Source organism: Cyphellophora europaea (genome assembly GCF_000365145.1).
Source record: "Cyphellophora europaea CBS 101466 unplaced genomic scaffold supercont1.8, whole genome shotgun sequence".
In the NCBI taxonomy this organism is placed as follows: Eukaryota; Fungi; Ascomycota; class Eurotiomycetes; order Chaetothyriales; family Cyphellophoraceae; genus Cyphellophora; species Cyphellophora europaea.
The window spans coordinates 354,853-373,874 of record NW_008481814.1 but is presented as its reverse complement, the minus strand read 5'-3'; the positions used below and the strand labels follow the sequence as shown (position 1 = coordinate 373,874).

The 19,022-nt window shown below is 53.6% G+C and overlaps 8 protein-coding genes and 1 non-coding gene across 9 annotated transcripts; 3 read left to right on the top strand and 6 right to left on the bottom strand.

The window, feature by feature from the left end:
- Positions 1–225: 225 nt before the first annotated feature.
- Positions 226–1,053, bottom strand: HMPREF1541_07939 (uncharacterized protein; the record flags this gene model as incomplete). The annotated part of the gene is made up of 1 exon (XM_008722261.1): positions 226–1,053. The coding sequence occupies one exon, from the start codon at positions 1,051–1,053 to the stop codon at positions 226–228; it is 828 nt and encodes a 275-aa protein (XP_008720483.1).
- Positions 1,054–2,065: 1,012 nt separating this feature from the next.
- On the bottom strand, positions 2,066–2,963 carry HMPREF1541_07938 (uncharacterized protein; the record flags this gene model as incomplete). The annotated part of the gene is made up of 2 exons (XM_008722260.1): positions 2,066–2,161; positions 2,229–2,963. The coding sequence occupies 2 exons, from the start codon at positions 2,961–2,963 to the stop codon at positions 2,066–2,068; spliced, it is 831 nt and encodes a 276-aa protein (XP_008720482.1).
- Positions 2,964–5,089: 2,126 nt separating this feature from the next.
- On the top strand, positions 5,090–7,050 carry HMPREF1541_07937 (uncharacterized protein; the record flags this gene model as incomplete). Its single annotated transcript, XM_008722259.1, has 7 exons — positions 5,090–5,315; positions 5,369–5,592; positions 5,646–5,685; positions 5,746–5,777; positions 5,833–6,182; positions 6,252–6,722; positions 6,789–7,050. 7 exons carry the CDS (start codon positions 5,090–5,092, stop codon positions 7,048–7,050), a joined length of 1,605 nt encoding a protein of 534 aa, XP_008720481.1.
- A 509-nt stretch (positions 7,051–7,559) lies between these two features.
- HMPREF1541_07936 (uncharacterized protein) lies at positions 7,560–8,393 on the bottom strand (the record flags this gene model as incomplete). The annotated part of the gene is made up of 2 exons (XM_008722258.1): positions 7,560–7,655; positions 7,707–8,393. The coding sequence occupies 2 exons, from the start codon at positions 8,391–8,393 to the stop codon at positions 7,560–7,562; spliced, it is 783 nt and encodes a 260-aa protein (XP_008720480.1).
- A 2,047-nt stretch (positions 8,394–10,440) lies between these two features.
- On the bottom strand, positions 10,441–10,512 carry HMPREF1541_07935. Its single transcript has one exon. It is a non-coding gene; the product is annotated as a tRNA-Glu (tRNA).
- A 333-nt stretch (positions 10,513–10,845) lies between these two features.
- Positions 10,846–11,140, top strand: HMPREF1541_07934 (uncharacterized protein; the record flags this gene model as incomplete). The annotated part of the gene is made up of 2 exons (XM_008722257.1): positions 10,846–10,908; positions 10,955–11,140. The coding sequence occupies 2 exons, from the start codon at positions 10,846–10,848 to the stop codon at positions 11,138–11,140; spliced, it is 249 nt and encodes an 82-aa protein (XP_008720479.1).
- Positions 11,141–11,153: 13 nt separating this feature from the next.
- On the bottom strand, positions 11,154–12,890 carry HMPREF1541_07933 (uncharacterized protein; the record flags this gene model as incomplete). The annotated part of the gene is made up of 1 exon (XM_008722256.1): positions 11,154–12,890. One exon carries the CDS (start codon positions 12,888–12,890, stop codon positions 11,154–11,156), a length of 1,737 nt encoding a protein of 578 aa, XP_008720478.1.
- An 808-nt stretch (positions 12,891–13,698) lies between these two features.
- HMPREF1541_07932 (uncharacterized protein) lies at positions 13,699–16,929 on the top strand (the record flags this gene model as incomplete). The annotated part of the gene is made up of 1 exon (XM_008722255.1): positions 13,699–16,929. One exon carries the CDS (start codon positions 13,699–13,701, stop codon positions 16,927–16,929), a length of 3,231 nt encoding a protein of 1,076 aa, XP_008720477.1.
- Positions 16,930–17,251: 322 nt separating this feature from the next.
- Positions 17,252–18,781, bottom strand: HMPREF1541_07931 (uncharacterized protein; the record flags this gene model as incomplete). Its single annotated transcript, XM_008722254.1, has 2 exons — positions 17,252–18,670; positions 18,716–18,781. 2 exons carry the CDS (start codon positions 18,779–18,781, stop codon positions 17,252–17,254), a joined length of 1,485 nt encoding a protein of 494 aa, XP_008720476.1.
- Between the last annotated feature and the right edge of the window lie 241 nt (positions 18,782–19,022).

Here is a 19,022-nt window from a genome sequence, read left to right as displayed (position 1 = left end):
TCTGTCACGATAATGAGCTCGCTGGATTATGGTCGAGGGCGGGTCGGTTTGTTGCGTTCTAGCGGATAGTGCCTGATTTTATATATTGTTCTGGGGAGAATTATTGCCACCATTGGGGAATTGAATACACTATTCTTCCTACCACACTGAAATTGTTTCTGCCTTCCTCACCACTCAGTGCTTGGTTTCTGCCTGTCAATCCCTTGCCCCCTCCTGGATTTTTGCTCACGGCAGGATATACCCCCCATCAATAACCACATCACTCCCTGTCGTATAACTGCTCGCCTCACTCGCCAAATACAGATACAACCCCTTAATCTCCCTCACATCCCCCTGCCTGCCCAGCACCGCCATGCGATGCGCCTCATTCCGCACATTCTCACTCGCGCCCATCTTGGTCTCAAAGAAGCCCGGACTCACGATGTTCACGCGCGCAAACTCGCGCCACTCGCGCGCCAGCGACTTGCCCAGGTGCGTCACGGCGGCTTTGCTGGCGTTGTAGACGGGCTGGTCGACGGGGACGTTGACGATGTGCGCGCTGATGCTCGACGTGATGATCAAGTTGCCGCGCCCCTGCCGCTTGAAGACCTCGCCCGCGTACTTGGCGCTGTAGACCACGCCGTCGAGGTTCACCGCCATGAGGGAGCGGTACTCGTCGACGCTCATCTCCAGCAGCGGCTTGGAGTTGCCCGCGCCCGCGTTCGCGACGAAGATGTCCAGGCTGCCGAAGTCTTGCACCACGCGGGCCACGGCGGCTTGCACGGCCGAGGCGTCCTGCACGGGGACCTGGTAGGCTTGGGCTTTGATGCTGTGCTGCGCGGCGAGGGCGGCGGCTTTGTCGACCGCGGCGGTGTTGCTGTTGTACCAGAGCGCGAGGTGGGCGCCGGCTTCGGCGAAGGCTTCGGCGACGGCGAGACCGATGCCGTCGGCGGCGCCGGTGATGACGGCGACTTTGCCGTCGAGGCGGAATTGCTCGAAGACGTTGTTGGGGCCGGTCGGGGTGGGGCGCGCTGCGCGCGGGCTGGCGAGGGATTCTTCGAGCGTTACGGACATGACGGTATCCGGGTGTGGTGGTATTGGAGGGAGCTGGAGGGGGTTCTTGCGGATAGTAGTCGATTATTGAGTAGTATCTAGGTCTGTGGTGGGGTTGGTGATCCAGGGTCCGCTGAAGATCGTTGCATCGCTTCTGTTCGGCACGAGGGCCAAGAGGGGCATCTCTGCCGCTGCAGGCCATGCCGTCGAGGCAGTTACTGTTTCTCAGGCGGCGGATAGGCACCAAGAACGTTGCCTCCTCCCTGGATTTCAGCCTCGTCTGCTCGGCCCGCTATTACCGTTCGTAACATGCAACAAGTCAGACTAAAATGATGGCGTTGAATCCATTGGAGGGTGACTCAGCCTCGTCCGGAAGGTCTTTTTCCACACAGCATCTTTTATCCCATATCGCCGATCTTGAGAATGCCGCTGCTGCCCCTTTTCAGCACATCTGAATTGCATAGCTGGCGGGCGATAGATCGAGGTTCCGAGCCGATCATCATTTTTGTTCTGCAGCATTAATGGCGCCAGCCAGAAGACCGGTTCAAGCCTGCTACGCTTCCCCGCGTCGCATGAGCGAGGTCATACGACACCAGAGTTGCGGGAATTGGAAGCGGGCAGAGTGCCTTTGGGACAATGTTTCTCGTATTGAACTCCCACGGTATGATTCGAGGTCAGCATCAAAAGAAACGTCGGCATGAGCTTCAGTGCCTCCGGATTGCAATGATACTGCTTCCCCAGCTATCCTTCAGGCAGTTTTCCAGCACATATTGGTGCCCATACATCTCTCCTTACCCGTGTCGATGTCCGGTCGACATATTCCCGGCGTCTTTGCCGTCTCACCGCGCGCAGATGCCATCTAGACCTCCTTTGGTCTTTCGAGTTACTTCCGGGTTCCTTCGAGTCTCGCATTCCCAGCCGTCAACCCCGCATCCCCAATAGGAAGCAAATGCAGTCGCTGTGTAGGCCGTGGGTGGTTGCCTGGCGCAGAAGTTCCCTTATGAAGTATGTCACATGCTTGTTTCCCTTGTATCTACGTTTGAAGCTTGTTGATGACAAACGAGATGGTCTCCCTGGTTTGGTCCTGACTGAGAGTCATGACTTTCGTTGCGAAATCTGTGGTTGCGATCTGTACAGGTTAGCTGCCAATGCGCCTCGTTCATAATGAGGGGTAAGGCTAAAGCTGTAGAGCTTACCCAACACATCGTCTCGGTCTCAACATCGTTGTGATCATCTATCATACCGACTGTCGAAGACAGCACCAGATCGAAGCTTCTACCGCAAGCGTTCCATGCCTGTAGCAAGGACTGGGCACGTTGTCTCTCATTTAGAGTCCCATTGTCGTCATCGATGCCTTGCAGACGCTCTGGGTTGTCCGCTATCCACTGCAGCGAACCATCGCATGGCCAAGCGACATTATTGATGAACTTCAGAGTGTCGGGCAGAGCAGAGAAGAAGTAGTCGGCTTCCGCAAGCTCGAACTGCATTGATTTTAGGTTTGGCATTAGAGAAACAATTTTACCGATGTCACTGGTCCGGACTAACTGTGACATATCCAAGCGGACATACATGAGTTGAGGCATGACGGTATTGCTGAAATGGACAGGATATACCGAGCCATCATGGTCTTCTATGACTTCCGCAATGTTGACCTCAGCCGTAGTCAGAAGCAGGTGAAGGCTCTCGGCGTGACACTGCTTCGAAACGAACAAAATCGCAGCATCTTTCGCGCGACCGACCATGTACCAGTGCTCGAGAGGATCGTGAATGAGGCCGTCCTCACGACTCCATCTGACACTCACACTCAGAGTTGGAAGCCCGACAGCTGGCTGGTCCAGTCGTGGCCGATAGCGGATCTTGAGGTCGGAGAAGAGATGTCGAAAGATGTTCTGACGAAGCTCCGCCGGAATTGTCATGAGTTTCGGAGCCATGATTGGCGGAAAGCTTTGGCGTAGGATGTGTCTCTCAGGGAGGCATAAGACAGCAAGCTGTACGGTCAAATAAGCAGAGGAGGGTTGTATGGCTCAGCTACAAGTCAGTTGCATGGAAGAAATCTGAAAGCACACGAGGACTTTCCGCAACCGCGCCAAGGAAATGGCTGCCTTAGTGACGCGCCTCAGGCTACGTGGCATGTCATATTGCTCTGTCGCGTTGAGAGTCGAGTCTGACTGCTTCTTCGGCCCGCTACCGTGAGCTACTGTCACTGCTGCTGCCAGGGGCATTCCACTTACAAGCCTACTAGTACCCGAAGCGTCGTCGAGAGAAGCAAGCTACATGCTGGAGATGGATCGTTAAAAGTGATCTTCTTTTCTGTACCCATAGTACCACAAGTTAAGGTCATGACTTTACGACCCAAATCCGTGGCAGCAACCTGAGAGAATTAGCCGATTCATTGATACGGACAGAAATTCTCCGACGAGAACAAGTCTAACTTACCCATCGCATTGGAGGCGTTGGCGATATGTAGTGGATCTGTACGTCTTCTTCCTCATCTTCATTCTGGATAGAGAAGATAGTGATGAGCTTGAAGGATCGCTGTCGATTGTTCCAAGCGTGAACAGCCGCGGAGATCAGGCTTGTGTCTGCATAGTGCAGGAAGTGGAGCGCTCCGAGAGACCATCGCCAAGCAGCGTGCAATATGTCGACTGGCTTCTGTGACAGTTCGGACTCATCAAACTCTAGACGCATACTTCCGCGGAGCTGGAGTACCAGGTATTACAGATGTGGTATCTTAGACATCATGAGATTCCTGCCTTTCGCAGTGATGAGCTTCGAAACGTCGATGTGTATTTTCCTCAGTTTTCCAAAATGGGTCGAGACAAAGGGGGAGTTCCAGATGGAGTACCTGGAATAAAATCACGCGCTGAGGTTGACGGTGGCAGTAGGCTGAGAGTAACATGCAGTCGAAGATGACAGACATCATTCACGGAACTGTGGACCACTGCTATTGCTGTCATCGCTGTGAGGGAGAGCAACTATGATGCCTTAGCATATCCTACTCCTGCTGCGATGATTCTTGGATGGGCTCATATGCCTCATAATGCTTACTGTCGCAATGTTCGTTTGCTCTGCAATCTTGAATCAATCAATTCAGTGGCGTGCGAGACCTCATTCATTCCTGACGACGATGGCGCAAGTTCATCGATGATGAGCTCGTCCAGCACAGGCTAGCATTCGCTTCGCTGCCCTTTCTGAGCAGCATAGGCTTGACGAACAATCGATTTTCACAGCCTATGCGCATAGCGGCTTACACTGAAGTACAAGGCCACTGACAGTTCGGTCTCTCGCAGTTCAAAGCCAAGAGGATTGCTCAAGAGAATGCTCGAGAAAGTCAAAAAAAGACGACAGGAGGATAGACTTGCGCCACGATTGAACATTTTCCGTTTTTCAACGTGCTTTTGCTACCTGCAAGTACTACTGCTGAACTACAGCTCGATCGTTGTTGTTACTACCAAGCTCTGAGATTAACAGGTTAGGGTCAGGTCTGGGGCATTCTTACAGGCAGGTATGTGTACCCCGCACGGGGTAGTACGTACTGTCCCCACGGAGTTCTGCCTTTTGGGCTTGCACGAGCTCGGCTTCTTGCCTGCAGCATGACACACCCACCAACCCCCAGCGCCGGGATTTCCCCAGGCCCACAAATCTTTCCCCACAAACTCTAACCTTGGTTGCTTATCACGACGGCGGTTCATCCTCCCCAGTCAATTAGCGGCGGTCACGATGCCGCGATGCGAACAGTTAGTACTCCATCGCTTACGGCGCGACAGGGTACCGCATTTTGGATTTGCGCCGCTTATGTGCCGGTCTGTCGGGTTCTCCAACATCATGTTGGCCTACCGAGGATGCTCGCCACAGAGTTCCCCAGGTGGCTGTCCCCAAGTACCTCACCTTGATCGACCCCAAGAATAATCCACTTCTTGCCTCATGGCTGCTCAGAAGGAAGTCGTGCACAGTGGGCATATAAACGCCGGATCCGCACTCTGTGTGCGTCTGTACCTTTTCCGACCCCCACCGCTTGGATTTGTACCAACCACTCAAGCCTACCTCGATTTTCAGCATGGGCGTCTTAAAACATCGGGCCGTGGAAGCAGCCGAAGCTTCGCATTCCGCCAAGGCTAACACCTACAACTTCTACGTTGTCTTCTTCAGCGCATTAGGATCCTTTACGTATGGATACAATTCATCCATTATCGGTTCCGTCTTTGGCTTGCCCGCCTTCTGGGACTATTTTGACATTTCCCTCACCGGACCAAATGCCCAGGAGGGGAACGATATCATTGGCGGTGAGTGGAAGCTGCGCCCACTAACATTGCAGGTGTCTGACAAGGGCATTTAGCTGCCAATGGTCTATTCGCCGGGGGAGGCATCATTGGTGCTCTTATCGTCAACTGGATCCTGAACAGACTTGGCCGCTGCAGGTCCATTCAGATCGTCTGCACCATCTGCGTCATCTCAGCCGCAATTCAAGGCGGAGCTGCTCATGTTGCCATGTTTCTCGTTGGACGCTTCTTGAATGGCGTTGGCGTCGGCATGATGCAAGTCACCGTGCCTGCGTATATGGTCAGTATATCAGGTTGACTTATGGCGTGCGAATTCACTGACGCGAAGGAAAGTCGGAGTTGTCGCCTGCAAAGCAGCGTGGTCGAATGACAGGTAAGTAACCGTCACCGCAATGCTCTCTATTTCAACATCGTGCTAATACTTAGCACCAAGGCTCGCATGGCGTGCTCATCGTCTGCGGCTACGTAAGTTCCCACATCTGTTCATGGGAAGAGTCTGTGGCATTACTCATTCTTTTAGGGCTCGGCCGCATTCACTGGTCTGGGCTGCTACTTCGCAGCGCCACAAGTGCAATGGCGCCTTTGCCTCAGCCTGCAGATTGTTGCCCCCCTAATCCTGCTCATCGGGTCGCCCTGGTTACCGGAATCACCTCGTTGGCTCATCTCAAAGAACAAGGAACGGCGTGCCCTCGAGATCCTTCAAAAGTTGCATACCCGACCGGATGATCCGTCAGGCCTCGCAGCCAAAGAAGAATTCTATCAGATCTCCAAACAGCTTGAGCTGGAGAAGGCGACTGGTGTCCATGGTATCTGGGGCATGCTCAAGCGTGCTTCGTATCGAAAGAGAATCTATTCGGGCCTGCTAGTCCAGTACGTCTCTTCCCAGCCCTCCCACCCCCCCGGCGGGACCTGCGCGTCATTGCTGATAGGCTCTGTCAGATGTGCGGCTCAATCAACTGGCGTTCTGGTTATAAATAATTACCAAGTCCTCTTGTACAACAACCTCGGCCTGTACGGCTGGCTACCTCTCCTACTCTACGCCATCTACACCTCGTGGGCTGCGTTCATGAATTGGGTCAATGCCATGCTACTCGATCGCCTTGGGCGGATCCCGATCATCACCTTCGGCCTGATGGGCTGCATCTGCATGATGATCATCGAGACCGCCATGGTGGCTACATACGCGGGAACTTCCAACAAGGCCGGCAATGCGGTGGGCGTCTTGTTCCTGTTTCTTTTTGTGACCTTCTATGGCGGTAGTCAAGACGCCAGCAGCTACGTGTACTGCAGCGAGATCTTCCCGACTGGTGTACGGGCCCATGGACTGGGCACCTCGATTGCAGGTCTTTTCGCGTCGACGCTGCTCTACACAGAGGTCGCACCAACTGCATTCGCCAAGATTGGATGGAAGTAAGTATACCTGGCTTCGCTTTTATCCCTCTCCATCGCCTATGTCGCTATACTGACGAAGTATAGATACTACCTGGTCTTTATCATCGTTCCGGCAGCCTGTCTGCCATTCTTGTGGCGCCTTCCAGAGACCAATGGGCTCTCGCTAGAAGAAATTGCTGCGAAGTTCGGTGACGAGGTTGCCGTCGATCTCTCCCATCTCGACGAGGAGCGTCGGCGTGCGCTTGACGAACGTCTCATGGCGGTTGGTGTCGAGATCGCCGGCTCGCCGTCAAGCGAGGGTGAAGGCGGGGGTGAGACCAAGGAGACTATCATGGCCAAGGACTGAGAAGCAACAGTAAGAGAGGACCACGTTGGCGACGAATGGTCCAGGGTGGTTGAAACGAACCGATTTTGTCTCGAGCTAGAAAGCCCAGCCAAGGGCAGTTTCGTGTGGAGCGAAATCTTGTGCGAGTAATCTACAATTTGAAGCAGTGTATTTACGACGGGGTTGATTCTGTACCTCTGTCTTTGCCTGTCTATGTCTCTGCTGGTACCTTGCAATGTAAGCAAACAGCCGCAAACATTGTTCCCAAATGCCGCAATCGACTCCATTGATCTTGCGGTGGCGGTAGTGCGGTCGGCGGCTCCAGACCAGAACTTGTCGTATGCAGATGTACCGGATTGAATAGTGGTAGACGCCCACCCTTTCCAAAGCTGCGTGCTCTTACGCCAATATCAGGCGATGCCCTTGCTTTGACTTACGTCTTCATCTTCCCCGAACCTTAGGTTCTGGTTGTGAGCATTTACAGGTCGAATGCTCCTCATACCACTGGCGTAGAGCTTTGCGTCAGCAGCCTAGGCTTCCCATTCCGACAGAGTAACCTTGAACTCTCGAGCACTCTCCTCGTGCGTGAACGTCGCTGCGAGACTCGCCACGTCCATACGTGCTTTCTGTATAAGTCATATTAGCAAGCGATGGTGTGGCTAGTTGGATTGACATACCCAGGTCCATTCAGGAAAATCTTCGTCCCATTCTGGAGGATCATCCGGTGGGAAGGAGTCAAGGTCGGCGTCTGCAATGGGAACAACGGAAACAACCAGCCTGGTGCAATAGAGGGCAACCCTTTTTCCTTGCTGTTGCCACGTTCTGAACAACTTCTTCACCTCAGAAGATTGCGTATTCCATACCTCTCGCTGTCGGACGTTGTTCCATTCCCTCACGACGCGCGCAAAACCCTTCGTGTTCGGACGGCCCGTTGCATCAGCTTCGCCTTCCCTCAACCAGATCCAGTCCCGTCCATGGTGCACATCCACACTCTGAAGTGAGGACATCAGATCGGCGATAACTTGATAGCTCAAGCTTGTGTACTGCACTTGTTCAAAGTAAAATCCCTCGCCATCTTCCAGGAACATGTGCTTCATGTAAGGTGCGCAGGTGGTGAAGAAGTGGTGCGAAGTCTCAATGAAATGATCTCGGATGATCTCAGAACAGTTGATACGTGCTTTCTCGAGAAATACCAAACGCGCTTCATCGAGGATTTGGCGGCAAACGAAGAAGATCGAGATGTCGAGGAGGCGAGCGGCATCTCCAGCCATAAAGGGGTCATAATCGACCTGCAAGCCCCTGTAAAGATGCATGAAGATAGTGAGGCGGACCTCTGGAGGCAGGAGCATGAATGTTGTAGGCATTGTTCGTGTAAGTACGACAAAAGGGGTGTGCAGGAGGTGTGTAAACCAATCACAGGTTGTCTTGCGAGTGATGGGGATGAAAGAACAACCACAACGCGGTAAATTCTTATGTTGCCAGTAGTACCAGCTATTGCGTAGCTCTTGACTGATTTGACAGCATGCACTTTCTTGACACGGTACGTGGCGCCGACGGCGTGACCCAATTTTGCATACGCGGTGCACATCCCAAACATACGATTGAACTTGGGGAGGATGGAAAAAATCATTTGTGCACTTTTGCAGGTATACAGCGAACCTTCGAAGATCAGAGCCTCAGTACCAGGGACAAAAAGGTTCACTGCCCATTGTTAAAGGCCCGAGCTATTCACAGCCGTGTATTGCGTGGCATAGTATCATGATACTGCTTTAGTGTACAGCGTGGTCTGCTCCTAAACGTCAGAACGACCACTTCACGACCACTTTATAGGTGTATACACTCAAAATTCCTGTTCAATATTGGCAAGAAGAAGTCTATCACACGCTGTTCTTGTCTACGTTAGTGATAGTGTGCGGGATGATGCATATCAATCAGGAGGAGACGAGATATCGCTGACTATTTGCTACGTCGGCAGGAAGCAAGGTTGCTTACTTAACCGCAGTTTTTTCACTCACATTCTTCTTCAGCACCTGCTTTTTGGCCACTACGTTATCAAATCCTCCATAAGAGAGAAATCAGGAACGAGTTTCTCTACCCGTGATTCCTATCTGCCGGCCTCAGCTCCCTAACATCAGTCTCGAGACGACGTCTTTCTTCAATCTGCCCAGCGAGATCCGCAATGTGATCTACGATCTCGCGTTCCGAAATGTCAAAGTCAAGTTTCCCCCCAACCTCAAGACCAAGACCGGAGAAGCAATCAAGCGGTCCACCAAGGTCTCCCTCCTATTGTCATCGAAGCGCACCCACGACGAGTGTCTTCATTTCTTCTTCCGACATGCCCGCGTCGACATCACCAAGGTCGTCGACGAAGAGACCGGAACAATCACTAATTCCATTCAGCCTCCCTGGCTCCGGCACGTCAAGCTCGATCAGTCAAAGTTCACAGGTGATGAAATCAAAGACTTGATTCTAGCCATGACCAATCTCGATTGCCTGACTTATTGCGGAATCTGTACATGGTATGTACCAAAGTATCTCGAAAGCTTATCCGACAGTGAGTATGAGAACGGGATGCCCCACGGCCCTGTCAAAAGTTTTATTGGCTGGCTGGACTTGAAGGCTGAAACGGCCCCGTGGCGGATTGTAGACAAGTCTCATGAGCCGGCCTTTGACCAACCCTACAAAGTCGAAACCGAATGCCACAGGGAGTCACCCATTCGGCCATTCATCGCTGCAAGGGCCTAGACCGACCAACCTGCCCGACTCATTGCTAGGATCGATGTTGAACACCGTGGTCGCAAATCTGCTGTAGGAAATTTCTCCAGCGAAACCACAAACTCTGCTAATGCTGTATAGATCGCTTATGTGGATCTTGGGAAGAAGGAGATGACAGTCTGGACCAATGCTGAAAACCCCGAGCTACCTACGGTAGCACTTTCGAGATCAAGAATTTGCGATACTAATGGAATACTACTATGGAAACTCCTCATACACATACGGCAGGTGTAGAGAGGGAGGTTTACGTTGATCAAGGACGGTAGCTTGAAGTCGGATCTCCTCGGACGAGAATGCAAACAAGACTACCATTCGCTGGTGCCCATAGGATGTTGGCCCTGTTGAACGATTGATATCGATTCGCGTCTTGGAACGTACTGGTTGTGGAGTATGAGCATGTAGTGCACCCAAATGAATGAGCTACAAACGATGTCCAGAGCTGCGGGGTTGTTCAGTGCTACTATCCCGATACACGGCCTACCACACAAGGTCTAAGCGCTAACATATCTGAACATGTTCGGAATATGTCGAAACTTGGCATAAATCACGTGATAGCTATCCCGATCTAGTACTCATCTCATACCACCGCAGACCTCTACAAGGCAAAAACAAAGCAAAATAAAGCAAAAAGAAATATTCCGCAACGGGGAATCGAACCCCGAGCTAGTCGGTGAGAGCGACTGATGTTAGCCATTACACCATTGCGGATCTCTGTGCGATTGTTGAAAGGAAAAGTGAGGTACCAAAAATATGACCAAATTTTACAAGGAGCCGGTTGTCAGCGGGTGGGGCTAAAGTAAACACGGGTCTACATGATCTTGGGCTGGATCCACTTCACGGAAGAACGCGACCTCCGCGACTTTGGGCGCGAGCTGTCCTGAACACCTTTGCAGTTTCGAGACATTCTCCAAGTTCAGCTTTCACGACCTTCGCGGCATCGACCAGACAGCGTCGCCTAGTCTTCTGTCACGATGGTAGGTACGCGCGTGATAACAAAATCCAAATACTGACTGGCAGACTCAGATTGCCAAACTCGTGGGCATGGCGATGCTCATTGTAGCCACCACGGTTTTCCTGTACTATACATTATGGACACTCTTCATGGTACGACCTCGTTTGCGCATGACCTATACATCACTGATATATGTAGCCGTTTGTCGACGATGACCATCCGCTTCAGGGTATCTTTCCTCCCCGTGTTTGGGCCATTAGGATACCTGTCATCCTTACCCTCCTCGCATCCACGATCGTGGGATCATTCCTCTCCATGGTCATGATCCGAAGCAACAGGAAGAAGGCTGCAAAGGCTGCGGCCGCGGCAAAGAAGACGAAATAGTTCCAATACTATATCAAACTACCTCGTTCCTCCGAATGCATTCCTGCACCAGATCATATACCACCCGATCCGGCACAACGCTGTCCTGCTTGTACGCCTCATGCTTGTCGATGAGGCTGCGGATCCATGCTGCAGTCGTCGGAGCTGCTCCCGTCGTCCGCTGCATCACAAGCCGCAGGTAAATTTCGATCTGCGCCCACTGCTCAGTGGAGAAGTGTTGGCTCGCCTCACCCCTTGACAGCAGCTTCATCAAGCCTTCGAAGCCTCCTTGTTTGCCGCATATGATTTCATTTGCAGTCAGGAGACCTGGTCTAGACGTTGGTTCAGCAATGCTGTTACACCTGAACGTAAATCTGCCTTCGGTAGCAGCGTTGCGCTGGCATGCGGTCACCATACCTTTCTCGACGTCCGGGAGAGGTACATAAAACTGATGCCCAGACTCAATGATCATTCTCGCAATCAAAATGACAAATACGCAAAAGGCCGCGTTTTCAAAATCTGTCACTTGTGATTCCATGGGGCGAAACTCGACCCTCCATCCGGCACCCTCGTTCTCTGCTGGCTTCAAGCGAATAGTCTGGTACATCCCTGCCAGCAGGCCATCGCACATTGTAGTCCTCGAAATGTCTGCTGACTTTAGATCCTGACTGGACGCGAACAGCGGATCCCTGGCAAGCAGATAAGCGAAGTGTATTGCCATGAGCTCGTCCATGCCACCATCCTGGAGAGCTTTCTTGACTTTTGGGTCGTGTTCCAGGTCCTGAATGTGACAATGTTCATATTGGTTTGCCTCTTGACTGATATACGTTGTACATGACGAAACTCGTGATCGAGCCGGCTTGCCTGACTCAACTTCCTCCGGACTCCTGTCGTCGACTGACTGCTCGAAACAAGCCCAACGCGTATCTGTGTCTGCCAACAGTCCTCTAAAGACCGGTGTGCCCGCCGTGAGAGCGAGCATCACCGGCGCCAGTGGTACTAGGCCATCATGCAGTCGCCGTGCTTCGTTCAGATTCTTGGCTTGCATTGTCACTTGTAGAGAGCAGCCGGTTGCACCGAATAACGTCGAGTCCATGAAGATAGAGTTCTTGCGAACGCGTGCATCCTTCGCATCTTTCCATGGCCACGGTGTCCGGACATCACGATACAGTGGGATATGAATCTCGACCTTTTTGCCGCGCTTCTGCACGATGTTCCCTAGAATGGACAGATAGCGGGCGTTGGATGCAATATGCTCATCCGTCACGAGACTGGACCAAGTGACCGGGTTCTTCTCGACAGCTGGCGAGTATGGCCTTCGCCTTGACCCCTCTTCCGCACCGTAGCGAGGGTAGTATGGTAGAGTTACAAGGCGACTGTTCTGAGGTAAGGCAGCGTCTACCAGTCGTCGACGTTTGGCGAGGTCGTCTTGCCATTTCAACACGTCCGTCACTTCGCTACCAAACGGTCTCGAGGGTGTCGTCTCCAGCATAAACGCACCCAGCTCCGGCTGAAGAGATGGGTCATCGTGGTGCTTTGATTGCACTCGCTCCAGCTGCTGCCACGGCGCTTGCTCTAGACTGACAGACCGTCCATCATGCTCTAGATGCAGAAGCAAACACTCGATCTCGTCACCCCAAAGAAATGGGTCGCCATGACGGTCCTTCTGGCGCTCCCAGGCGTGCAACAGCTGGCGGGTGGCGAGCTCTCGAATTGCATGTTTGTTCTGAAAGAGCTCATCGCCATGAAGGAGGTCATCATCTCCAGCCATGACAGGTCAGGTTCACGTACTGAGAACTCAAAGTCAGTCCAGCTGCATCAAAGAGCAATAGACCGTCACCTGTCAACGGGAAGCATAGCTACGACTTTACGTTGCTCGGCATCACCTCATTCCCGGGAATGAGGCGCGCGCCTGAATCTATGGCTCTTGCCAGCTCGTTCATCCTTTTCCATATTTGCGACAGCAGCGTGAAGGCAATGTCATGGCCTACAATGTGCCGTGTCTAATAAACCAATAAGCTTGAAATAAAGAGGAGGACTAGAGGAGGCCTTGAGGTCGAGCTGAGCCGTGCCCCGTTCGGCCCCCACGACTGTTTGCGGACGCTCGTTTGCGGCGCGGACTTTGGGCATAGCTAAGCCCTAGTGACAAGTTAACCCCTCCCGGACTCCCACATGACCCCGGTGCTCGGGGCTTGGGTCAGCCGTCCCCTCGAGCCCCTCTCGCTGCCAATCCCGACACCCAATCCGCGCCTGATAAGCTGCACGAGGCTGGTAAGAACGCCGCCTTCATATGACCTGCCACTGCTTCTTTCAGACTACTACAATCCAAGTACAAGTGTCTTGAGTCTTTCAGACAAGCGACACTTACTTTGAACTGTTCGAACTTCCATTACCTGCTTATCCTTCGCAAAGACACGTCCACTCGTCCGTCAATCGCTCGCCCGCTTCCCCAATCCCCTCTCCAACGCGTCCCCCGCGCCTTGCGTCAGGGGTGCTGTCTGTGAGTCAAGGCACCTAGATCGCTCGTCTGTTGGTGAGGCATAGCTACGTTTGCTCTCGCCACGCTTAGACAACTGTGAATGCCATCCAAGAAGTCCAACGTCAACATTGACTACAAGCCCGACCCCTTCCCTAACTCCGTCGATACGGACCTCCTAGACCAGGAACCTACTCCCCGAACAAGCAGGAAGAAGAACAAGAATGTCAAACAGACTGCGCGAGTTGAACCAGAAATATCGGACCCAGAGGTAGCCAGAGAGCCATCTGTGTCGCCACCTGCCTCGAACCAGATTCCGAGGGGGTTCCCTCACCGCAGTCGCGATCCGGGCCGCGATGGCTTGGAGGATCTGACAGCTACTGAGAAGGTGTCAGATGACCATACTCCTCCGCAGGATACGTTCCTGTCACCAGCGAGCACTTATGGCCGAAGTCCGCCCGCTGATCTGCTCTTGGGCTTCAGCCATCGACCGTCACCACCTACGCAGAGCTATATAGGAAAAGGCGGTTTCAACGCCAGAAGCCCTCCGACCTCACCGCCTCTGGCTAAGGCTCGTCCGATCAGTTATGGAGGCCCGCCTACCACTGTGGGCTACACAAGAACCTCGACTTCGCCGTATGCGCACCCGGCCAGTGCTTTCGGTTCGCCACCTCCCCATATGCCACAGGCGCACTTCTATGAGGCCAGAGACATAGACCTCGGACTGGGGCAAAGACTCGGTCTCAAGAGCCAGCCTCCCACATTGGTCAAATTTGCAAGTCTGGCCGGAGTGAAGGAGGCACGCAACGCGATACTTGTAGGTACAGCAAATCAGCTGGACGTGCTGGGCTACGAAGGTGATAAAGTGCTTCAACTCGGAAGCCTGCGAAACATACCTGGTGTCATTCATGATGCTACACTGCTCACCTGGAGTCGTGGTCAGGATCCATTCCAGGCACTAAGGCCGCTAGTCGCATTGACCGTACACGGTTCGCATGGCGACCATATCATCCCCAATGAAAGGCCCCCTGACTATCAATCTCGACGAGGCTCTGCGGCAGCAAGCTACGCGACTCCTCCGCAGGCTGGCGCGGGTGCTTCGACATCGGTCGTTGTTTACTCACTGAGGCAGCAGTGCCTTATCGCTGATCTGCTACATCTACCTTCCACTTCGATTCCGCAAGTACCATCATGGATGGACAAGCAGCAGAAACCAGCACCTTCCGGCCGACTTAAGCTGCAAACTAGTGGAGATCATCTCCTAGTCAGCTCTGGAGTCAGTGGCGAGGTGTTTGTGTTTGGCATTCGCCAAAATGGCAGCGAGGCGAACTTCATCTGCCTCGAAAAGTTGTGGACCACTCTACAGCCACGAATGCGCAGACGTGAATCTTCTCATAGCAGACCAAATGACCAGGACGTCTCGCCAGCAGACATCAACCGTGGGGAAGTTGACCAAGAGCAGGCAATCGTCAGTCTTAGTGGCAGATGGCTTGCATACTGCCCAGCATTGGCTTCAAGACCGTCAATCGGGGCAGTCGTCGGCGAGAGTGTGCTGTGTGTGAATGGTGCTTCGCTCAGTTCTCGAAGTGCCCCAGCGAGGCCAGTGATTAACTGTACGGTCGATTCTCCAGATGTCGAGACGATCTTCGGCAAGGTTGCAAAAGGAGTGGCTCAAGAAATGCTAAAGGGTGGTAAATGGCTTGGCGAGAAGGGTGCGCAATACTGGCAGCAGTACTGGAACCAAGACACTGCCAACAGGACGCCTTCGTCTCAACAATCCCCAATTTACAGCCCACAGCAAGCCCCTCTCCAGTTTCCACCCACCCACGGGGAGCCAGCCGATGCCACAACGAAGGAGCCAGAACTGGTATCGATTGTTGACTTGCAAGCGTTGCAGTTGAAGGACGGCAAGAAGTCCTCCGATTTTGTTCCGTTGGCGACATTTGAACCGCCTGGCGGATGCAGCTACCTGTCTTTTACTCCAAACGGACTATGCCTCCTGACTGCGAGCCGGCGAGGAGATATTTACTATGTATGGGACCTCCTACAAGTACGCTATCCACGCATCTCAATCATAGAGGAGAACGAAGCTCAGATCGCCGCGAGGGTCCGACAGGTCCACAAGAATGAGCGCTTCAGTGAATCAGTCATCGTTGATGTTGAATGGGAGGCACCACTGGGGATACGCTACGCTGTGGTCACGCAGAACAGAACGGTCCACATGTTCGACATACCATCGGCAGCGCTGCGATGGCCACCACCTAGAGCACGGAAGAAAAAGCGTCCAGTATCTATCCCAGCAGATCCAGCTTCTATTGGCCCACAACCTCCAGCTTCCAGCTTTTTCGCATCTGCGATGAATTTCGCAACGACTAAGACTCAGCCAATGCTTGCCAATCTTCGAGGCCGCGCTCCTAGCATGGGCGGCGGTGTTTCAGGCATTGGTAACACTGGTCTTGGTTACGCTTCTGCTACCGGCATGCGCAGCGGCAAAGTTGTGGCGGCTGGCTTTAGTAAATCCCTTGGAGCGGCCACGAACACGGTTGCTAGCATTAGGCATGCAGGTCAAAGCAAGCTGCACCTGAAAATGGAGACCGTTGCCGGGCGCCTGGCATGGACATATCGCGATCGTCGACTTCGCCTATCCGTTCTAGATTCTTCCGGCATACGCAACTACTACGTTCGAAAGACAAACCCTCGCGAGCGGCAACCCGAGACAGTTTCTGTGTTCGACAGCCGTAAATCAGTCAACGTAAAGCTCCCCGAGATTTACCCAACCCAGGATCCTGAAGAAGGCCCGCACGGCTTCTGGCAGCCCAGCTCTCAACGTCCACCCCAGGCACCCGGTTTCCCGGCTCCTCTTAGCTTCGCCGAGATCGATACGAATGCTCCCTATCAGCCGTTCCATTCTGATAGTCGGGTCACCATGTCGGTCTTTCCAACTGATTTACCCCTGTCCGAGTCGCAATTCCCAACCGCCTCCGCCATCTTCCATCCCCGGTCTGACGTGCCAAATCCTCGAAAGAAAGACGAAGATAGATGGGTCTTTGGCCTTGAAATTCCGACCGTGCGGCTCAACACTGGCTCGCCGGAGCGAAATGACCACGAGGAAGATGGGTACCGGAGTGTGGTCTATCGCGAGACAACGTTGCAACAAATTGGTGAAGAGGGCGAGGAGCAGATTGTCAGCACGACAAGACGCAGAAAAGCCAAGAAGGGCAAACAGGCTCGGGCTCAACAAGGTGACACAATGACCGAGGATGGTCAGGAAGGCGAGGAGGGCTTCTTCGAGGATGACTGCGATGTGCTGGACTTTGCTGAGGACAGGGTTTGAGCACTGTACCGGAACTTTCGGCTTGTTATGCGCTTCTCGGCCTGTTGAATGCGTGCTTGTTTGTGTACCTCTCTTGTGCCTTGTCGTTGCAAGTCGACTTTGCATATGGCATACTTTAAACAATAGAACCAGAAACCCGCGCCAAGCTCGAGCTTGGCTCAATGCATCTATCTCACTCCTATTCGTCCGTCATGCGATGATATCTGTTGAACGAGATGAAAACAGGCGCCGGAAGCTACCTGAGATGCCGTCCGGACACGTGCGTTCGTGAACCGCGCCGGCGCAAGAGACAATTGAGCAAGCATCCATCCACAGGACTATCCTATCCCTCCTGCTCCTCGCCCCCATCGCCATCACCAACCCCTACCTCCCAAATCAACACCTTCCTATCAAACCCCGCACTAATCAACACCTCTCTCCTCCCCTGCCCCTGCCCCTGCCCCTGCCCCTGCCCCTCGTCGTCCACATCCTCATCTCCAATAACCCCCGCCCACAGCGCCCGGATCTTGCTTCCCGGATCATGGCCCAGCAGGCCCTCCCCCCGCCCATTTTCTTTTCTCGGCTTTAACGAGACTACAACCTTCCCCGTCTCAGCATCAACCCCGCGCACCACGCCGTCGTCACCGCTGACCCACACGCCGCTGCCGTCGGGCCGCCAGGCGCAGCGGGGCGTGGAGTAGTCGTTTTGTGGGGCGGAGGTGGTGCACACGAGCTTGATGGCCAGTTCGTCTTGCGTGCCTGTTTGGGGGTGGAGGGATGAGGTATTGGAGGTTGAGGTGGAGGTTGCGCTGGGGAAGAGTAAACGGGCCAGAATGAGTTTCATGCTGGGCGTGTGGCTCGTGGCGATGGCGAGGAGGGTGGGGTCCGTGGGGCAGGCTTCGATCCAGCTCGGGGTGAAGGAGGTCCAGGTTGCGTGTTGTTGGGGCGCGAGGGATTGGCGGCCCGCGGGAGTGGCGGTGTAGGGAGTGGAGGTGGCTTCGTGGGAGTCGTTGGTCGCGGGGTTGGGGGTCAATAGTACGTAGTGGAGGTAGATGCTGTCGCGGGCTGTGTAGATGAGGTATAGGGCGGAGGTGTCCGGGTGGCGGGCGAAGATGAGTGATTGGACGTTGTGGGGAGCGGAGAGGGTGGTGAATGTAGCTGGGAATGTGATGGCGGACGGGGCTGCTTCAGCGTCTCTCGGTTGATCTCGTATCTGGGGATAGTGGATGCTGATTTTCTTGTCCCAGCCAGCAGTGGCGACGAGCAGGTTACCATTGTCCCATGTGGGGACTACTTGAACTGCATAGCTGCTGTGCGCTTTGATAGTGGCAAGGGTTCGAAACGTCCCAATATCGTGAATCGAGACTGAGCCATCCATCTGACTGGTGAGCAAAAACTGCTCGGTAGCGGCAAGCGACAAAATATTACGGCCGGCGGAGAGGATACCCAGAGTTGGGACTACCGGGCGAGCTGTATCCCAAAACCCCACAGTATTGTTGACGAAGGATGCGATGATAGAGCCAGACTTGGGGTCAGCAGTGACGGCAAGGCCATTTGCCAGATTGGCGCCTTCTGGCTGCGAAGGATGCTGCGGACATGGTTCCGACCAACCGGTCCTTGTGGCGGCCGAGTCCTTCTCGAAGTTGAGGTTCTGATCGAAGAGACTCTTCTCCTTGATGATCTCCTCCAGATCCCAGTCACCGGGATTGGTCGTTGCCGCACCCGGGGAAAGATCTGTTTCTGTGATGAAGGTCTCAAGCGTCTACTGGGATTATTATGGAGTTACCGAAGGTCCGGAACGACCTACCTGTTGATAGCCCTGGCTTTGCAGGTACCGAGCTACAATGAAGCGCGGAGAGTTAGCACCTGTCATTGTCGACATATACTGAACTGTTGGGGACTTGCTGTTGGCAGAAGAACTGGGGTTGACGGCGTAAGGCGGTCGTGCCGCGATTGCCTCGTCTTGGCATGGCAGTGGAGCATCATACCTACGAACATGTCTCCACTGACCTTTGGAATCTGGTTTAGCACGTAAACATCTGTGGAAGCGAGTATGTCGGAAGTCTGCCATTCTGGGGTCGCCATTATGTTCACCATTATATTCCTACATTCGA